The sequence below is a fragment of the Sebastes fasciatus genome, chromosome 21 (assembly GCF_043250625.1).
Source record: "Sebastes fasciatus isolate fSebFas1 chromosome 21, fSebFas1.pri, whole genome shotgun sequence".
Lineage (NCBI taxonomy): Eukaryota > Metazoa > Chordata > Actinopteri > Perciformes > Sebastidae > Sebastes > Sebastes fasciatus.
In genome coordinates, this window is record NC_133815.1 from 4,472,231 (window position 1) to 4,489,872 (window position 17,642).

At 36.9% G+C, this 17,642-nt stretch overlaps 1 protein-coding gene across 3 annotated transcripts; it reads left to right on the forward strand.

The window, feature by feature from the left end:
• The first annotated feature begins 303 nt into the window (after positions 1–303).
• On the forward strand, positions 304–15,306 carry LOC141759799 (gamma-glutamyl hydrolase-like). 3 transcript variants are annotated; one of them, XM_074622194.1, is made up of 9 exons: positions 304–462; positions 1,510–1,618; positions 1,738–1,788; positions 3,266–3,350; positions 3,430–3,568; positions 4,032–4,138; positions 4,350–4,440; positions 14,745–14,879; positions 14,977–15,306. In XM_074622194.1, the coding sequence occupies exons 1-9, from the start codon at positions 327–329 to the stop codon at positions 15,093–15,095; spliced, it is 972 nt and encodes a 323-aa protein (XP_074478295.1). In that variant the 5' UTR covers positions 304–326; the 3' UTR covers positions 15,096–15,306. The 3 variants fall into 3 exon arrangements, with proteins under 3 accessions (XP_074478295.1, XP_074478296.1, XP_074478294.1); XM_074622195.1 differs by lacking the exons at positions 4,032–4,138; positions 4,350–4,440 and adding exons at positions 14,214–14,320; positions 14,550–14,640; XM_074622193.1 differs by lacking the exons at positions 14,745–14,879; positions 14,977–15,306 and adding exons at positions 4,544–4,678; positions 4,780–7,752 and having other exon boundaries at positions 305–462.
• The last annotated feature ends 2,336 nt before the right edge of the window (positions 15,307–17,642 follow it).

Below are 17,642 nucleotides of genomic sequence, written 5' to 3' on the forward strand. Positions count from 1 at the left end.
CAAAGTGCTTTACAATAAAAACAACATATAAAACACAAGGATAATGAAATGTACTAAAACACATTAAAAAAAACATGTGTAAAACAACTAAAATATCATAAAACATAAATAAAATCACAGAAAAGCAATTCTAAAAAAAGGGAATATTTTAAAAGGGACTTCAAAGAAAAATCATCACAATAGAAAATATTATATACAATATGTTTGCAGTTTGCTTCTTAAGTATTCGTTTATTTGTGGAAAAACAGAAAGTCTATAAACCAGGTAATTTGAGGACAATGCTTTTATTCTGAAGGAAGTAGCCCGGAAGTGACGTAAACAACGAGATGGCGACACCAGGAAGAGCTGCTTCACTATCTTACAGTTTCACTTTAAGAAAAACTATCTTATTGTTGTTTTGTATTTCTCTACCGTGTCTACCGGTTTATTCTACAGCTAATAGAAATGACAGACCCATCATTGGTGAGTATAAACATTATATAAGCCAGCTTCACTACATGTTGTTGCACTTTTGGTGTAAATAATGAGTCAGAGTGAGTTAAAAACACCAAAATAGACTAATAGGTTGTTGATAAAACAAAGCGCCAGGTGAACCAGGACAGTTTAATGTTTGTTTATTATCTGGCCTCTGTGTTTTGAGCTATTGTGTTGTTTCTGTGTATGAAGTAGTAGTTATGTGTTCATCTTTGGTAATTCCCATTTTGCCCAGTAGGTGGTGTAACAGGTGCACAGTCATCTAGTGATGGGAATTCCGGCTCTTTTTAGTGAGCCAGATCATTTGACTCAGCTCACCAAGAAGATCCGGCTCTTTCGGCTCCCAAACGGCTCTTCATTTTACCACCTCTGCCTTTTATAATTCAGCCAAATTTAGCTTTAGCTGTTTTGACCTATGATTAGTATGTGTGCACATATATCACCTAAATTATTCAATATAATTATACTAAACCTTATAATTTCCAGAATACCATCATTTTACAAGCTGCTTCGGTTCCGACTGTCACTCATCTTGTCTGCTATTCGCGCACCGCACTCTCCTTTCTCTCCTCCTCTCCCTCCTCCTCTGTACCTGTAGACCGTCAGCGCGCCGCGCACCCCCGCCCCTCCCTGCTTGATGGTATGATCCTTGTCTGTCATCACCCGATTGGTCGCACTGACGTCATTAACACAACATTCAATCACAGTCAGTGCATGGAGTGCCCGTGGCACGGAGAAGATCGTCCTATCATTCTGCCTTGAATTAATTAAAGAAAGAAAAAAACGTCTCTCGGAGGGGAGCCGACTCTTATCGTTCACCTAAAAGAGCCGGCTCGTTCGCAACCGACACATCATTACAGTAATCACAGAGCAGGTGTGTTGAAGAGGCACACGGTTATTTTTATTTTATAATTTTTTTTTTATTGAAGATAATTAATTTACAAGCATGAAGGCATTGTAATCTAAACTCAATACTTCTAACTTAAATTATAAAAAAAATAATATAACAAACTGGTTGTGTTTTTCTCTCAAAAGGTGTCCTGGCTCAGGAAATTCGTTCCCCCAAAGCAAATCAAACATCTTACATTGCTGCCTCTTATGTCAAGTTCCTGGAGTCAGCAGGAGCGAGGGTTGTGCCCGTCATGTGAGTAATCATCTATCTGTCTACTGTCGTTCCTCCAGTAGATACATCAAGAGATTTTGTAACATCCTGAGGATGTTTATATAGAAGTGTTCTTGAATTGAAACCTTTCATGTCCACAGGATTAGCCAGACACTGGAGGAGTACAAGACACTGTTCAACTCCATTAACGGGTAAATGTCTTATAAAATAGCAACATTTTCTCATCCCAACTCGTCACATACCGCCGCTTTGTCACGCCACCTGGCGTCACTTTATTTTCAATACCACTATAGGTACCCTTGGCGTCACTTTAGGGTTAGGCAACAAAACCACTATAGTTAGGTTTAGGAACAAACTACATGGTTAAGATTAAAACTACTACGTTTGTTCAGTGAAAATGAAACTGAATGTTGTGAACACGGGACACGAATGAACAGCTGATTGTAACGTGATGCATAGGTAACGAACAGCGGTCTCATGGATGAAAGCCTTATGTTTGTTGGACCCAACCATTTCCCCTGTCTTCCGCCCTGTGTGTCTTTTTGCTTTTTAAACTATGTCACCACGCTCCAGGCGCACTTTCTATGAGCGTTTACTTTTGCCGCGGATGAGTTTGCGTTGGAACGCCCGGTGCGTTTCATACTGGCACTAAAAAGGTGCCTTGCGCTTCGGTACCGAACACTGACAGCTGTGGCAAAGCCTCGGTATTTAACGCCCTGGAAATGAGAACAAGCTGAATATAGTAACTAATTTAGCTGTCAAACCCTCCATGTTAGGTTTGGGGAAGTGTATTTCTTAATTAATAATGTAATATATGTATGTGGTCATTTATAAATGATGTATTTGATGACCGTTCAGTATGTTTCAGAAAAGTAAACAATTAACTTTATGTACACGGGTGGACAAAATAACAGAAACTTTATGATACCATTAAAGCACTGCAGTTGGGGGAAGGCCATTGTACTAATTTTTTTATGTAATGGACATTTTAAAGGGATAGTTTGGGTGTTTTGAAGTGGGGTTACTTATTCATAGTCAGTGTATTACCTACTGTAGATGATGGTCGGCACGACCCCAGTTTGGAGAAACGGACAGCAAAGCAATGTACTACAGCAAAACGTATTTTAGTGATCTGAAAGATAAAAAATCTGTTTAAGTGTACGCTATATTTAGAATATTTTCGCTGCTTTACCTTGCCTCGAGACAGCTATATAGTCTGTGTCACGACGGGAACTGAGCCGTTATCTATGCTCTTGCCAAAGCCACCAGACTCCATTGGAAAAAAAACTGTAATTTAACCTTGTAGAAAACGATAGCTCCTGGTCTACCGCTGCGTCGATTGTTAGTTTGTTTGTCTTATTGTGTGACTTTGATGAATCTGAACTAACCAAGGTCACACAGTAAAACAAAAAAACTAACCGATGTTTTACCTCCCGTGTTCTGGGAGGTAAAATCGCTGTTTTTTTTGTTTTTTTTACATGGAGTCTGGTAGCTTTGGCAAGAGCATGCAGTTCAGTCAACAGCTTTGAAGGCCTCTGAATGTTTCCTATTGTTTTGTCCACCCCATGTACTGCATGTATTTTTTTTTTTGTTTTTAAAAGATAGAGAACATTTTGGTTCTTTGAGAGTCACAACTCCGTTCTTGTGTGTTGTGTCTTTTGTTAACAGGATCCTTTACCCAGGCGGAAGGGCCAGCATCAAATCGTCTGCTTATCAAAGAGCTGCGCAAATCTTTTATGATCTTGCTATTGAGGTAAAAGTGTAACAAATTAGTAACTAGGTTTTAGTGTGTTGATGAGGAGTTATGATGCAGACTGTATGTGATGTTTCAGGCAAACAAGAGAGGCGACTATTTTCCTGTGTGGGGCACTTGTCTTGGATTTGAGCAGCTGATCTATTTGACGAGTGGAAACACGCTACTGACGTTTACCAATACAAGTGGTGTGCCATTGCCTCTGAACTTCACTAACGGTACGGCTTTGTCTTAATACTGATTCCTTATCAGTGAGAGAAGTCTTAATCAGCAGTGAGTGGATGAATACAGTTATCTTTAGCTCTGAAAATCAAGGTTCATCCTAACTTTGGTGGATGAACCTTGTTGGTTAAAGTGTTTATTGTTAGGAAATGTTTTATTTAATTAAAATGACCTAAACTAGTTGTTTCCATAAACATAACAGTTATGTTGACGAATGTGCAGAAGAGGTTAAAAGGCCATGTTTGTGTTGTTGTAAAGTTAAGTAATATAATATGAACCTTAAATTACTTTAATCAGTTTCCATGTCAAGGTTGTACCAGCACCAGTTATCAGAGTTTACATGAAAAAAATTTACCTTATTTATGTTAACCACTTAAAATATGATCTGAAATTGTGTATTTGTTTGAGAAAAAATGTCATTATTATTAATAATAATAACCCGTTATGGCCCATTTCCAGACACCAAAGACAGCAAGATGTTTAAAGGCTTCCCAGCCGAACTCATGAAGGATCTGGCTTCTGAGCCGCTTACAGAAAACTCTCACAAGTGGAGTTTGGCAGTGTTGGTACGTCATTCATTACCATTATGCATTACCCACAAATATATATAAAATGGAGTGCAGTGCAAGAGCCACGGCACTGCTAGAGTACACCATTATATTATTGGTTTGTGGTGAAATAGGAGCCATTTTTCTCATAACATGGAAAGCAGAGAAAGAGAAAACAGGGTCTAGTTTAATTGGGTGCATTGTAACTTTCTCTGTTGGTTTCTTTCAGACTCATAACACAAATGAGGAGCTGAAGAAGTTTTACAAAATTCTCTCCACAAATACGGATGGAGAAACAGAGTTTGTGTCAACAGTGGAAGGTAGTTACAACGCAGCATCAATTTATCAGAACAAGTTTACAGCAAAATAACACTGGAGGGAACTTTTTTAATGAGTACTTTCTCTTCTCTCACCTCTCGGCAGCATATGATTACCCAATTTATGCGACACAGTGGCATCCAGAGAAAAATGCATTCGAATGGACGAGGCCTTTCATACCACACTCTCCATCAGCAGTCAAGACTACCTTCTACATGGCTGAATTCTTTGTCAATGAAGGTATGAACACAGCATCATTTTTGGTTCCTTAATTACATAGTCAGTAGCTGCATGATAAGGCCTTTCTGATCTGTAAATCTTATTGTTTTCTCTCCTCTCAGCCAGGAAGAACTTTCACAGATTTGAATCAGAAGAGGAGGAGAGAAAAGCGCTGATATACAACTACAATCCTGTTTACACTGGGGACCGGAGTGTCTTTGAGCAAATCTATTTCTTCTGATGTCTGTTTGTGGAGACGTTTTTCCTTTTTCATCAGCTGATTGGCTGTCATAATCACGTGTGTAGGGATTTGGCAGTAACAGGTTTGGTTATTAGCAAATTAATTAATAAATAATAATATAATTATTAATATGAATAAAAATTATCAATAAACATTAATAATAAATGGGGCACCACCCTGGAATCAGGGACCAATAACCAAAACGTTAATATAGTCTCATTAAATATACTAAATTATCAATTTGGAACGTTGATTAATAATTAAATTAATAACTATAACCAAAATAGATAGTAAAGGTTGAAGGATATCGGAGTTCTTGACATAGCAGAGATTGGCATTATTCACTCTTGTACAACATTAAACAGACCAGCATGTATATTCCACAATCATTTACTTACAAGATAATAAAGGTTTAAAACACAATATTAATCTTGTTGGATATGGTGTTGCGTTGGCAGACACCTTGTGGTGTAGTTTGGGAGGTACACTAGCCTAACAACAATGCACTGGCCTACACTATGGGGGGTAGTTTCCTGTGGAGGAGGGGTAGCTACAGCACAAACTAGTGACTCTAGTGGGCATCAAACAAAAGGGGCCAGTAACGTAAACAAAGGTTTACAAAAGAAGTTTGCTTACACACAACATGCACTAACTGAGATGCAGGGCAGTAACAGTTGTGATGATGTTTCTTAAAAGTTACTCAAGCTGGAACACGTGGAAGTAACAGCTCGGTGCAAACTTATATCACAGAGTATGGTAGCACACTGTGGCTCTATTTAACCCACTCAGGCTGGAATGCTTGGCAGTTACACAGCCAGGTACAAGCTCTCTATGTTACACAGGGCCGGTGGCACGCTGTGTCATTAAAGGAACACTTAGATTAACAGCAAAATATGACAACTAGACCAGATTTCATTGAATTCTTGGTATTCAAATGCTGAACCAAAATCTTTCAACACTTATTAAACACTTTTGGTTTGTTTAGAAGTGGAATATGAAATTTGTTTTTGACCAAAAATTATGCTGAAAATGAATATTGCACAATTATGAACAATATGCCAACAATAATATTATGCCTCACACGGGGCACCAAAATGTAGGGATTTGGCAGTAACAGGTTTGGTTATTAGCAAATTAATTAATAAATAATAATAGAATTATTAATATTAATAAAAATTATCAATAAACATTAATAATAAACGGGGCACCACCCTGGAATCGGGTACCAATAGCCAAAACGTTAATATAGTCTCATTAAATATACTAAACTATCAATTTGGAACGTTGATTAATAATTAAATTAATAACTATAACCAAAATAGATAGTAAAGGTTGAAGGATATCGGAGTTCTTGACATAGCAGAGGTTGGCATTATTCACTCTTGTACAACATTAAACAGACCAGCATGTATATTCCACAGTCATTTATTTACAAGATAATAAAGGTTTAAAACACAATATTAATCTAACTAAATTAAACAAACCAAACAAGACATTTTACCATTTTCTGCCATTTTTTAGACCAAACAACTCATCAATTAGTTGAGAAAATTAATCAACAATGAAAATAATCATAAATTGCAGCCCTAATTTATACGTGAAACATGAATCTTGATGCAGGGCAGGATTTATGTCAAATGATGCTTTGTGGATGCTGTAGCTGGGTCTACAGCTGAGTAATTAAATACAGATACCGACACTGCAGATAGTAACATTTTTAGGAATTTTGCGTTGAACATTTGAATGTTAACGGTCTACATTTCGATGATGTGTACAATTACCAACATAAAATATAATTTCTTAAAGCTGCAGCATTTATTAACATAGCATGCACTTTTCCGGCCTACAAACTGTTTACATTAACCCCCGTTTAGGCTACCTGTTCAGCACCAAACGGCAAAGAAACAGTTAACAACTGGCTAGTGAACATAGTGGAGCATTTAGCACCTTTAATAGCCAGAATATTAATTTATTGGAGACCAAAACAGAGTTGAAAAGAAAGTAATTTGTATGTGATGGGTCACCAGAAACATGACCCCAAATAAATGCTGCTAATGTTGTGTGTCTGCTAGACCAGTGGTTCCTAACCTTTTCCTCAAGGGACCCCTTATCTATCACTGAGTAAACGATGACCCCTGACTAAGTAGCATATTTTATTGATATTTCATATTATATTCAACAGTACAGAATAACTGATAAACTTAACTATCAACCCAGATAATGAACGCAAACCAAGTTTGTGTACAACGAGCGATGTGGATGAATTTTGAGCAGATTATTTCCTGTGAATAGTGAATCAGAGATGATTATTTGTGGTGACTATTTAGGAACTTTTAATACAATTCTCTGTCTGTATAATGTATTTTTATTTGTACCAATCATACCTACTTAATAGGCTTCTTTTTTGACAAATTCAGTGTTTTTTCTCTCCCTGACGCTCGTCCATTGTTCTATTATCTCTTTGGTTGTTTTAACTGTGTACTTTTCTAATGCAGGACGTCAGGTCTTCACCGTGCCCTTATCCTATATCTCAATATATTAAATAATAATCCAAACTTTAAAAATAACAATTTCATTTAGTTTTATTCACAGAAATTAATGAAATGCTGAGATATAGGCCAACTGTACAGTATATTTAACAAAAATGTTGTCTAACACCCCTTAAAATCAAGAAGGCCTTGAAACCCCCCTGTGAACCCCCGGGTTGGGAACCAGTGTGCTAGACATGTAAATAGGAATTTGTTTGATAACATGTAACAACTTTATACAGTGATAGTATGTCAATGTTCTTTTTTTCGCTGCCAAAAAAATCAAAAGCTTTAAAATTCATAATAAAACAGATGAACCAAAAACACTGAAGGCTGATAAAATATATTTATTTTATTGTAACATTTACCTTAATGCCACAATCTGCCATTAATCTCATTCTATGCTTTGGATAACAAAAGATGTTACTGTTGGCATTTATAAAGTCCACTTTCAGCTAGCTTCATATTTAATGGGCAGATATAGTGATAGATTTGGTGTTTTCTATGCTGCAATTTTGTGACACTTACTGGCCAACATACATTATACACCCATGCCAATATAGATCCCCAAAAGTGAAGCCAAAACATCTTGATCGCCACCCGGTGGCTGGCTGGTATACATTATACACCCATACCAATATACCTGAGATTATCTAAAATCGGCCAAAAATAGAGGCCATGTAAATCTACCAGCTGGGCTCTAGTCTGATCTTTCATCACCCTGGAGAGAGACACAAATACTGAAATATGTTTCAGTATTCAAGAAAAATGCAAGACCTGTATTACTGTAATCTTTCAGAGTAAAATAATCTCACTGGTTTTACTCTGGAGTCTCTAAATCCATTTTAACCTCCTGTACATGTTATCTGTGAAGGCTAAAGGTTAAAGGTTTTGTAAACATGTAGCTCAAATATGTGTCCTTCCAAAGGTCTGACATGGAAAGAAAAAAAGGAATTGCTCTCAGATTATGCTGCACTGATTAGTCAGAGTACGTGATACGGTACTAATAGAGTAGTACAGCGGTACTTACTTTGCTTTGAGTCTTTTTCAGGTTTCTCATTACATCAGAACTTCTTTTGAGAGTTTTTGGCCACTTGGACATGACGGCATTCCAGGTACTGTAAGCATGTTTTTCATTTAATGACACAGACAATACATTTTACACATTACAAATGCTGTATCAATCCACGGACATTGAGTGGATGTTATTTCACTCTAATTTTCGGATTTAAGACTGGACCCAGTTTAACCACATGAACTATTATATCTTTGATGTGAAAGGTCCTGCTTGCTCTCCTCCTGACTGCTCCGGCAGCTGACGGTCAGACTTTCCACCGTGGTGGCCCATGCCCTGAGCCATCTGTTCAAAAGGACTTCAACATTACAAAGGTGAAATACTGATGACTTTTGCCATGTATGTATTGATTTTGTTCATATTGGTCATTTGTACAGTGGTGCCATTTTTGCCTATTTGATATTTAGTTGATATAAACAAGTTGGTTTGATGTCTTATTGAAGGAGATGCCATTAAAACACAGCTGCTGACCTTTGTGCTCTTCTCCTTCTAGTATATGGGCACCTGGTACGAAATAGAGAAGCTTCCATTTCCTCGGTTTGGAAATGGAAAATGCAACCAAGCTACATACAGTCTGCTCTCTGATGGGTCGGTCAAAGTTCGCAATGCAGAAGTGCTGTAAGGATTGAAGTGCCCAGCTGCTGCTTAAATTAAAAACAATGTTTCCAACATTTTTATATGGCTGAAGTAGCCTATATTCATCTGTTCATCCTTCACTCTGCATAGGAACAAGTATGGGTGTATTTTCTTTTTCTTGTACAAGTCAAGTGAAGTTGTCATTTTCTCCCTCTCGTCCTCTCTCCACAGGTCTAATGGGACGATAAACTCAATTCAGGGTGTTGCCAGAGTTGAAAACCCATCTCAACCTGCTATTCTGAATGTCCGCTTTGTTGAAGGTAAATACATTATTTGTTTGTTTGTTTTTTAGGAAATTTAACTAGAATAATAATGACCTTTATTTGTATAGCATGTCTCTTAAAACAATGTTTACATACAATAAAACCCCAAAGCAGCAATAAATAAATGAATATAAATAAAAGTTAATATCTAAGGTACACAGATAAACACACCAACAAACAGAGATACTGTACAAAACCTAAATGTGCATAGGGAGTAAATCGTATAAAAGCCTGTTTTTAGAAGGGATTTAAAGGATTGAACTAATTTAGCTAGCCTAATTTCCTCAAGCAGTTTAGTCTTACCAAAAGAGTCTTGCCTGAGGATCTACTGTACAGTAAGGCTGCCTTCCGGCTCATTAAAAGCTCAGCAACAGCCTACAGTATACTAAATATGCAGTACATATCAATTCTGAATTTTACTGCCAGCTTTAGCCGGAGCAGAGATACTAAGACTGGAGTGTTTTGTGGCGGCTTTAGCTGATTGAGCGAGACAGTGAACCTCAAGTTTCTCCCTGGGCGCTTTACAGCTGCCCACTGCCCCTAAATACTTAGGATGGGTACCTGTATGTATATGACAAATGTAATTAAGTTGAACTAATATGGTGTCTGCATCTAGTACCAGTTAACATTCTATAGAGAGAGTTTCAATAGTTTAGAAGAGATGAAATAAAAGCATGAATCACCTTCTCTAAATCGGCATGAGACAGGTATGACTTGATTTTTGAGACATTTCTGAGCTGAAGGCAGCAGGACTGCACAACTCACTTAACCTGCTCCTCAAAAGTCAGGTCACTGTCAAATATCCTAAAAATAATGCTTAAGTTTCTGCGTGTATTACTATCAGTAATATATAGTATGTTTTACTATTATAAGACAATACAGAATACCTTTCATTGTTCTATTTCATATCATTCTTATCATCAGGATATCAAGGTGGTCCCTCCTGGGTGCTCAACACAGACTACCAGTCCTATTCTCTGGTGTACTCTTGTTTTGACTATGGAACTTTCTACATTGATTATACCTGGATTCTGGCTCGCACTCGGGTGTTGACTGAGGACGTCATCGGCCGGTTACATAATGAGCTGACTTCTGCTGGTGTTAAAATAAGCGGCATCACAGTCAGCAATCAGACTGGATGTGACCAGACCGGAGGTATGATCAGCCAAAAGAAAAATGGGGAACGAAGTTCTGTTTTGAACTGTTGAATCACAGTTTTAAGGTTGAACATTAACATTAAAGTAAACCAATGTGGTTTTATGATTGCTTTATCAGTGCCAAAACAATGGAAAAAGTTCCTTACTAACCAATTATTAGGGGCATTTGTGCCTTAAGGTCTTTCTGCTGTTGTATAGTTGTATAACTCAGTAAAATCAAGTTATTATCGTGTATTATGTGGGTTCCAGCTTTAAGGCAAATGGCAAATGTAAACATTGAATATAAGCTAACAGCTCATGATCATTATACTCCCCAAAAATTATCTAAATAAAATTTTTAAAAAAATCAAATAGAAAAACAGAGTTCAATTTATTCCCGCAAATATAAGTTTTCATTTTTTTTTTTTTTTATGTTGTTGCAACTTAAAATTGTTATTGCACAGCTAATTGTTTCTTTCATGTACAAGAGAATTCATCCAATTCTGGTTGTAGACTTCAAGATAAAGGTATAACAATTAAGTTAAAACGTGAAACTACATAATATTCAACACATCCCTCAAAATCCCAAAATGTTTATGTAACATTAAAATACAGCTTTTTAAAAATATGTTGAGAGCATCTAGTGCTGTAGTAATGAAGTCATTAGAGTAAAATGGACATTTCACAATTTACTTGGATAACTTTTTTTTTGGAGAATTAATAATTGGAATAATTATCTCCACAGGAAATATAATACAGACTGTGTTTGCATCTTGTTGGTTACTTAAAAGTCCAAAATAAAAATCTATAAACAAGGTAATTTGAGGTCAAACGTGACTCTGAAGGAAGTAGCCCAGAAGTGTTGTGGACAACGATGTAACCTGCCGCCAACATGCTACAGTGTTGTTTTTCATTTAGAATAATAATCTTGTTCTTGTTTTGCATTTCTCTTACATGTCTAGCCAAGAGGAATGACAGACCCATCATTGGTAATTTTATTAACATGGTATTAACTGCAACATTAAATTTGGCTAACTTACATTTTGATAGGCTCAGTGACAGCATGCTAACAGAAGTGTCATTACTACCTATGAGTGTTTAAACTGGTTGTGTTTTTCTCTCAAAAGGTGTACTGTCTCAAGACATTCGTAACCCAAAAGGAAATCAAATATCTTACATTGCTGCCTCTTATGTCAAGACCCTGGAGTCAGCAGGAGCGAGGGTTGTACCCGTCATGTGAGTTATTATTTAACCGTTTCCTAACTTCATTCTACATAACATCATTTGCAACACCAGTGCTCTTGAACTGAAACCTCCCCTTTTTTATTCTTGCAGGATTAACCAGACACCGGAGGAGTATAAAACACTGTTCAACTCCATTAACGGGTAAATGTCTTATAAAATAGTTAGCAGTCAAAGCCTCTATGCTAGGTTTGGGGGAATTTATTTAAAAAATGAATAATGATGAGATATATTTGTGGTTATTTATAAATGGCTTTTGACAAAAGAACATTTGCTGTCAGGTTCATGTGGTCTACAGTATGTTTCAGAAAAGTAAATCAACTTTATGTACCGGATGGACAAAATATCAGAAACTTTCGTTTGGATAAAGTCATAATGCTCAGATTTTGTTGAGATTTAGTTCAATATAATAGACAATTTTAAGGCCCTTTTTATGAGAAAAATATCCCACAAAGAATTTGGTTTTCTAATGTTATTTTTAGGTGTTTTGCCCATGTCATCAGGACTTTTACCCTTGCCACGTTACATAATTCTGCTGTGTTTATGACTGATACACCAGCAGAAACTGCTGTAAATCTTAATTACAATGGCAGATAATATAGGTTAAAAATAAAAATGTTAAAGTATATATATATATATATATATATAATTGTCAATATATTACAATACTGGTATGACAACTTTTATAAACAACTTTTCAAGGCAACATTAGGCTACTTACAGATGTACAAAGAAGCTATATAGTAAGCACCAGCTGAATATTTTGAGCATTTCTTGCAAACAGAATTATATAATGTGGAAAGTGATAAACTCACAAAGTGACTGACGACATATAAACTTCAAAACATGTCACACACTTAAAAAAAATATAAAATACAGAACATTTTGTTTCTTTCGTGACTCAGCTCCTGTGTGTTGTCTTTTGTTAATAGGATCCTTTACCCAGGCGGAAGTACCAGCATCACATCATCTGGTTATCAACGAGCTGCTAAAGTCTTTTATGATCTTGCTATTGAGGTAAAAGTGTAAAATATTAGTAACTAGGTTTTAGTGTATTGATGCTGAATTATGCTGCAGACTCTGTGATGTTTCAGGCAAACAAGAGAGGCGACTATTTTCCTGTGTTTGGCACCTGTCTTGGTTATGAGCAGCTGACCGTTTTGACGAGTGGAATGGACTTACTGTCACGTACCGATACGAATGGTGTGCCATTACCTCTGAACTTTACTAATGGTATGTCTTTGTCTTAATAAATGTACTACTGATTACTCATCAATGAGAGAAGCCTTAACGTTAAATTAATACAGTTACATTCAGCTCTGGATATCTAGGTTCAAGTCCTAACTTTTGAAGATTTTATTTACAAGTGGAGTGTTGCCCAAAAGTGTGAAGCTATTTTGTATTTAGAACATTATCCGTGTGTTCAAATCCAAACGAGTTTTCTAGATATAACAATTAGATTGCCAAATGTGATGAAGAGGCAAAATGGTATGGAAGCCGTGAGATGGCAAGATAGAATTTCTTTTTTTTTTTTTTTTTCTGGTGATCTAAATGGGTTTCTCTCCTTTGTTTATGACTTAACAATCGCTAAAAAAAACTTTGCCGGGATAATCTTTCTAAGTTCCTTATAAAAAGTTTCATCTGTGGAAAAAAAAAAAAGGTTTCATCAGGAATACTCATTTTGGCTGAAGTGCACCATGTTCTCAATAGGACTTAAAGTATTAATTTTGTTCTCACATGTGAGTTTTAATTTTCCATGCACTCTAAACACAAGGTAAATATATTGTGTGTGCAAGTTATGTAAATTGATATATTATTTATAATGTAAATACTCATTGAAATGAATATTACAACAACAAATACTGGGATAAATGATACTGACAACAAACAAAAAACACCTCCCAAAATCTTTTTCCACCTCTTTTCACAGATGAAAAAAGGTACTTAGAAAAACAATCCTGTCAAAACCTTTTTTTTTCCACCTGTTTCACAGATGAAAAAGCAAATTTATGGGAATTAACAAGATTATCCTGATAAAACCTATTTTTTCCACCTGTTAAGTAGTAAACGAGAGAGAAAATAATTTAGATCAGACTTAGAAAATGGATCACCAGGTTTTTTTTTTTTTCTCACTTGCCTCTCAGGGCTTCCGTAAAAAGGTCACGTTTACTTTATTGTAATGTTAACTTAGTCAAATATGTGGGGGAGCAACATGATATGAACATGAATTTTCCCACTAGATACAATATTATCTGCATTTTAGTGCTATTGCTTGTTTCACAAAATTGTAGACTATTAATTATTTATCATATTTTACAGGACAACAATAGACCTTTATATCAACCCGTTTAAATGTCTGATGCAAATACATATTTGTCTTAAAATATCTCATTTTGTTATTCATGATACATATTAATGTCATGACCCATTTCCAGAAGCCAAAGACAGCAGGATGTTTAAAGATGTGCCAGCTGAACTCATGGAAGAACTGGCTTCTGAGCCGCTGACTGCAAACGTTCACAAGTGGAGTTTGTTAATGTCGGTACGTCATTCATTACTATTATGATGAGAAAACACGAGAGCAGTATAAGAGCCACAGAACCGCTAGAATACACAAATATTACTGGTTTGTTGTGAAATATGAGCTTTTTTTCCTGTTAGCCGGTGTTTTTTTTTGGTACCATCTGAGGGGAATGATGCTCGTAGAGAAAGTGAAAACCGGGTGTTGTTTTATTGGGTGCATTGTAACTTTCTTTGTTGGTTTCTTTCAGACTCAAAACACAAATGAGAAGCTGAAAAACTTTTACAAAGTTCTCTCCACGAATATGGATGGAGAAAAAGAGTTTGTGTCAACGGTGGAAGGTAGTTACAACGCAACATTTCTTTATCGGTACAAGTTTACAGCAAAATAACACTGGAGGGAACTTTTTTTAATGAGTACTTTCTCTTTCCTTACCTCTTTACAGCATATGATTACCCAATTTATGGGACACAGTGGCATCCAGAGAAAAATGCATTTGAATGGAAGAAGTCTTACGTTCCACACTCTCCATCAGCAGTCAGGACCTCCTACTACATGGCTGAATTCTTTGTCAATGAAGGTATGAACACAGCATCATTTTTGGTTCTTAACTACACAGTCAGTAGTTGCAGGATAGAGCCTTTGTGATCTGTAAATCTTGTTTTCTCTCCTCACAGCCAGGAAGAACTTTCACAGATTTGAATCTGACGAGGAGGAGACTAAAGCGCTGATATACAACTATAATCCTGTTTATGTTGGGCCTGAGAGTGTCTTTGAGCAAATCTATTATTTCTGATGTCTGTTTGCGGAACACTTCCTTTTTCAACAGCTGATTGGCTGTCTCAATCACGTGACTCGTAAATGTTTGCAGATAATTTTACTTGTTTGTTTGCATTTGCTGCTCATTCCATCTGTAACTAAACAAGTATTAAGTCAAAAATGTCAAATTGTGCTTTGTGGATGCTATAGCTGGGTTTAAAGCTGAGTGAATAAATGCTATAACAGAATGCCTATTGTGATAATTTAAGGAATTCACATTTACCAATATAAAATAGAATTTATTAACATTTTAATGTCCTCACTATGAAAAAAGCAGTGGAAAAATATTCTCTGTTCTCCTTTGCAATAATAATCACAGCGCTTCACTTTTTCCACATTTTGTTATGTTACAGCCTTATTCCAAAATGGATTAAATTAATTTTTTTCCTCAATTTTACACACAATACCCCATAATGACAAAGTGAAAAAAGTTTGTTTAAAATTTTTGCTAATTTATTAAAAACAAAGAACGAAAATATAACATGTACATGTAGGGATTCTACTTTAGTAGGTTTTGGTTATTAGCAAATTAATTAATAAATAATATAATTATTAATAAAGATTATCAATAAACATCAATAATAAACGGGGCACCACCCTGGAATCAGGGACCAATGACCAAAACGTTAATATAGTCTCATTATATATGCTAAACTATCAATTTGGAACGTTGATTAATAATTAAATTAATAACTATAACCAAAATAGATAGTAAAGGTTGAAGGATATCGGAATTCTTGACAGAGCAGAGGTTGGCATTGTTCACTCTTGTGCAACATTAAAGAGACCAGCATGTATATTCCACAAACATTTATTTACAAGATAATAAAGGTTCAAAACACAATATTAATCTAACTAAATAACTAAACTAAACAAACCAAACACAGTGTGTAAGCATGTGTGTGTGAGAGAGAGAGGGGGGGGGGGGGAAACAAGATGGCGTCTTGTTTCAAAATGTCTGTATGGCCTACAAACAAAATGGCGGGCGCTGTAAAACTACAAAGATGGCGGAATCAAAGATGGCCACCAGCATGTCATCACGTAACCTCTTTGTTCTTCTGAGCACATGTGCTCCAGAAGGACACAGGGGGGGGGTGATGTGGGTTTAAGATTATCTGAAGCTGTATGTTTATGTTTAACTAATTCACAGTTTCTGTATGTGATCTTAATGTGTGTTAGATATGCAGTGGGTTAGAAAAGATGGTTAGTTTGCATGCAAGACCTTGTCTATGTGAAGCATAAACTAAACACATCAGATGTGGCGAAGCCAGCTACCCGAAAATCAAATACAGATAAATCACCACAGTCAAACTCAATGAATAACATTAAACATATTAATACAGGTACATTCTAGAAATCAAAGTTTAACTGTCTTGCTCAGCCATGTGCGATTGCTAATGCTAAGGCCCAGTACGTTACCGATGGAAGAACAGGGTTTGTAATTCCATGTGTTGAAGTTGTGGTTCCAAGTCAAAGAGGTCGTCTTTGCTGTTAGCTTGGTGCTAACTCTCCAGTAGCTTGATAGCTTGAAGTTAGCTGGTGAAAGGCGGGCACTCGCGTCGTCCGCCTTTTGGTTCCTTTTGTTGCTATGGCTGTTTCCTAACAGACCATAGATCAGAAGCAGAACTGTTTTGCTAGTTCTGGTCTGGAGAGCTGTGATGAAGAGTAGAAAGAGAGCAGAGCTGCTTCCGGTCTGGAGCGCAGCATCTCACCTCAAACAGGTCAGCTTGTTGAGGAGAATGAGTAGAAAGAGGAGGAACAAAGGACATTCCTCTGGTTTTGTTCTGTGTGAATTTCACACCTCTGTGTGAAATGTTACTGTAGCCAATGAGGACTGAGCTGAGTCCTGTGGTCAAGGATCATGTTACTGAGGTCATGAGGTCACTTGAAACCAGCCAGATGCTAGGTCCCTACATACATAAGTATTCACAGCCTTTGCTCAATACTTTGTTGAAGCACCTTTAGCCGCAATTACATCCTCAAGTCTTTTTGAGTATGATGGTACAAGCTTGGCACACCTATTTTTGGGCAGTTTCTCCCATTCTTCTTTGCAGGACCTCTCAAGCTCCATCAGGTTGGATGGGGAGCGTCGGTGCACAGCCATTTTCAGATCTCTCCAGAGATGTTCAATCGGGTTCAAGTCTGGGCTCTGGCTGGGCCACTCAAAGACATTCACAGAGTCGTCCCGAAGCCACTCCCTTGTTATCTTGGCTGTGTGCTTAGTGTCGTTGTCCTGTTGGAAGATGAACCTTCGCCCCAGTCTGAAGTCCAGAGCGCGGATGTCTCTGTACATTGCTGCATTCATTTTTTCCTCGATCCTGACTAGTCTCCCAGTTCCTGCGGCTGAAAAACATCCCCACAGCATGATGCTGCCACCACCATGCTTCACTGTAGGGATGGTATTGGCCATGTGATGAGCGTGGTTTCCTCCAGACATGACGCTTGGCATTCAGGCCAAAGAGTTCAATCTTTGTTTCATCAGACCAGAGCATTTTGTTTCTCATGGTCTGAGAGTCCTTCAGGT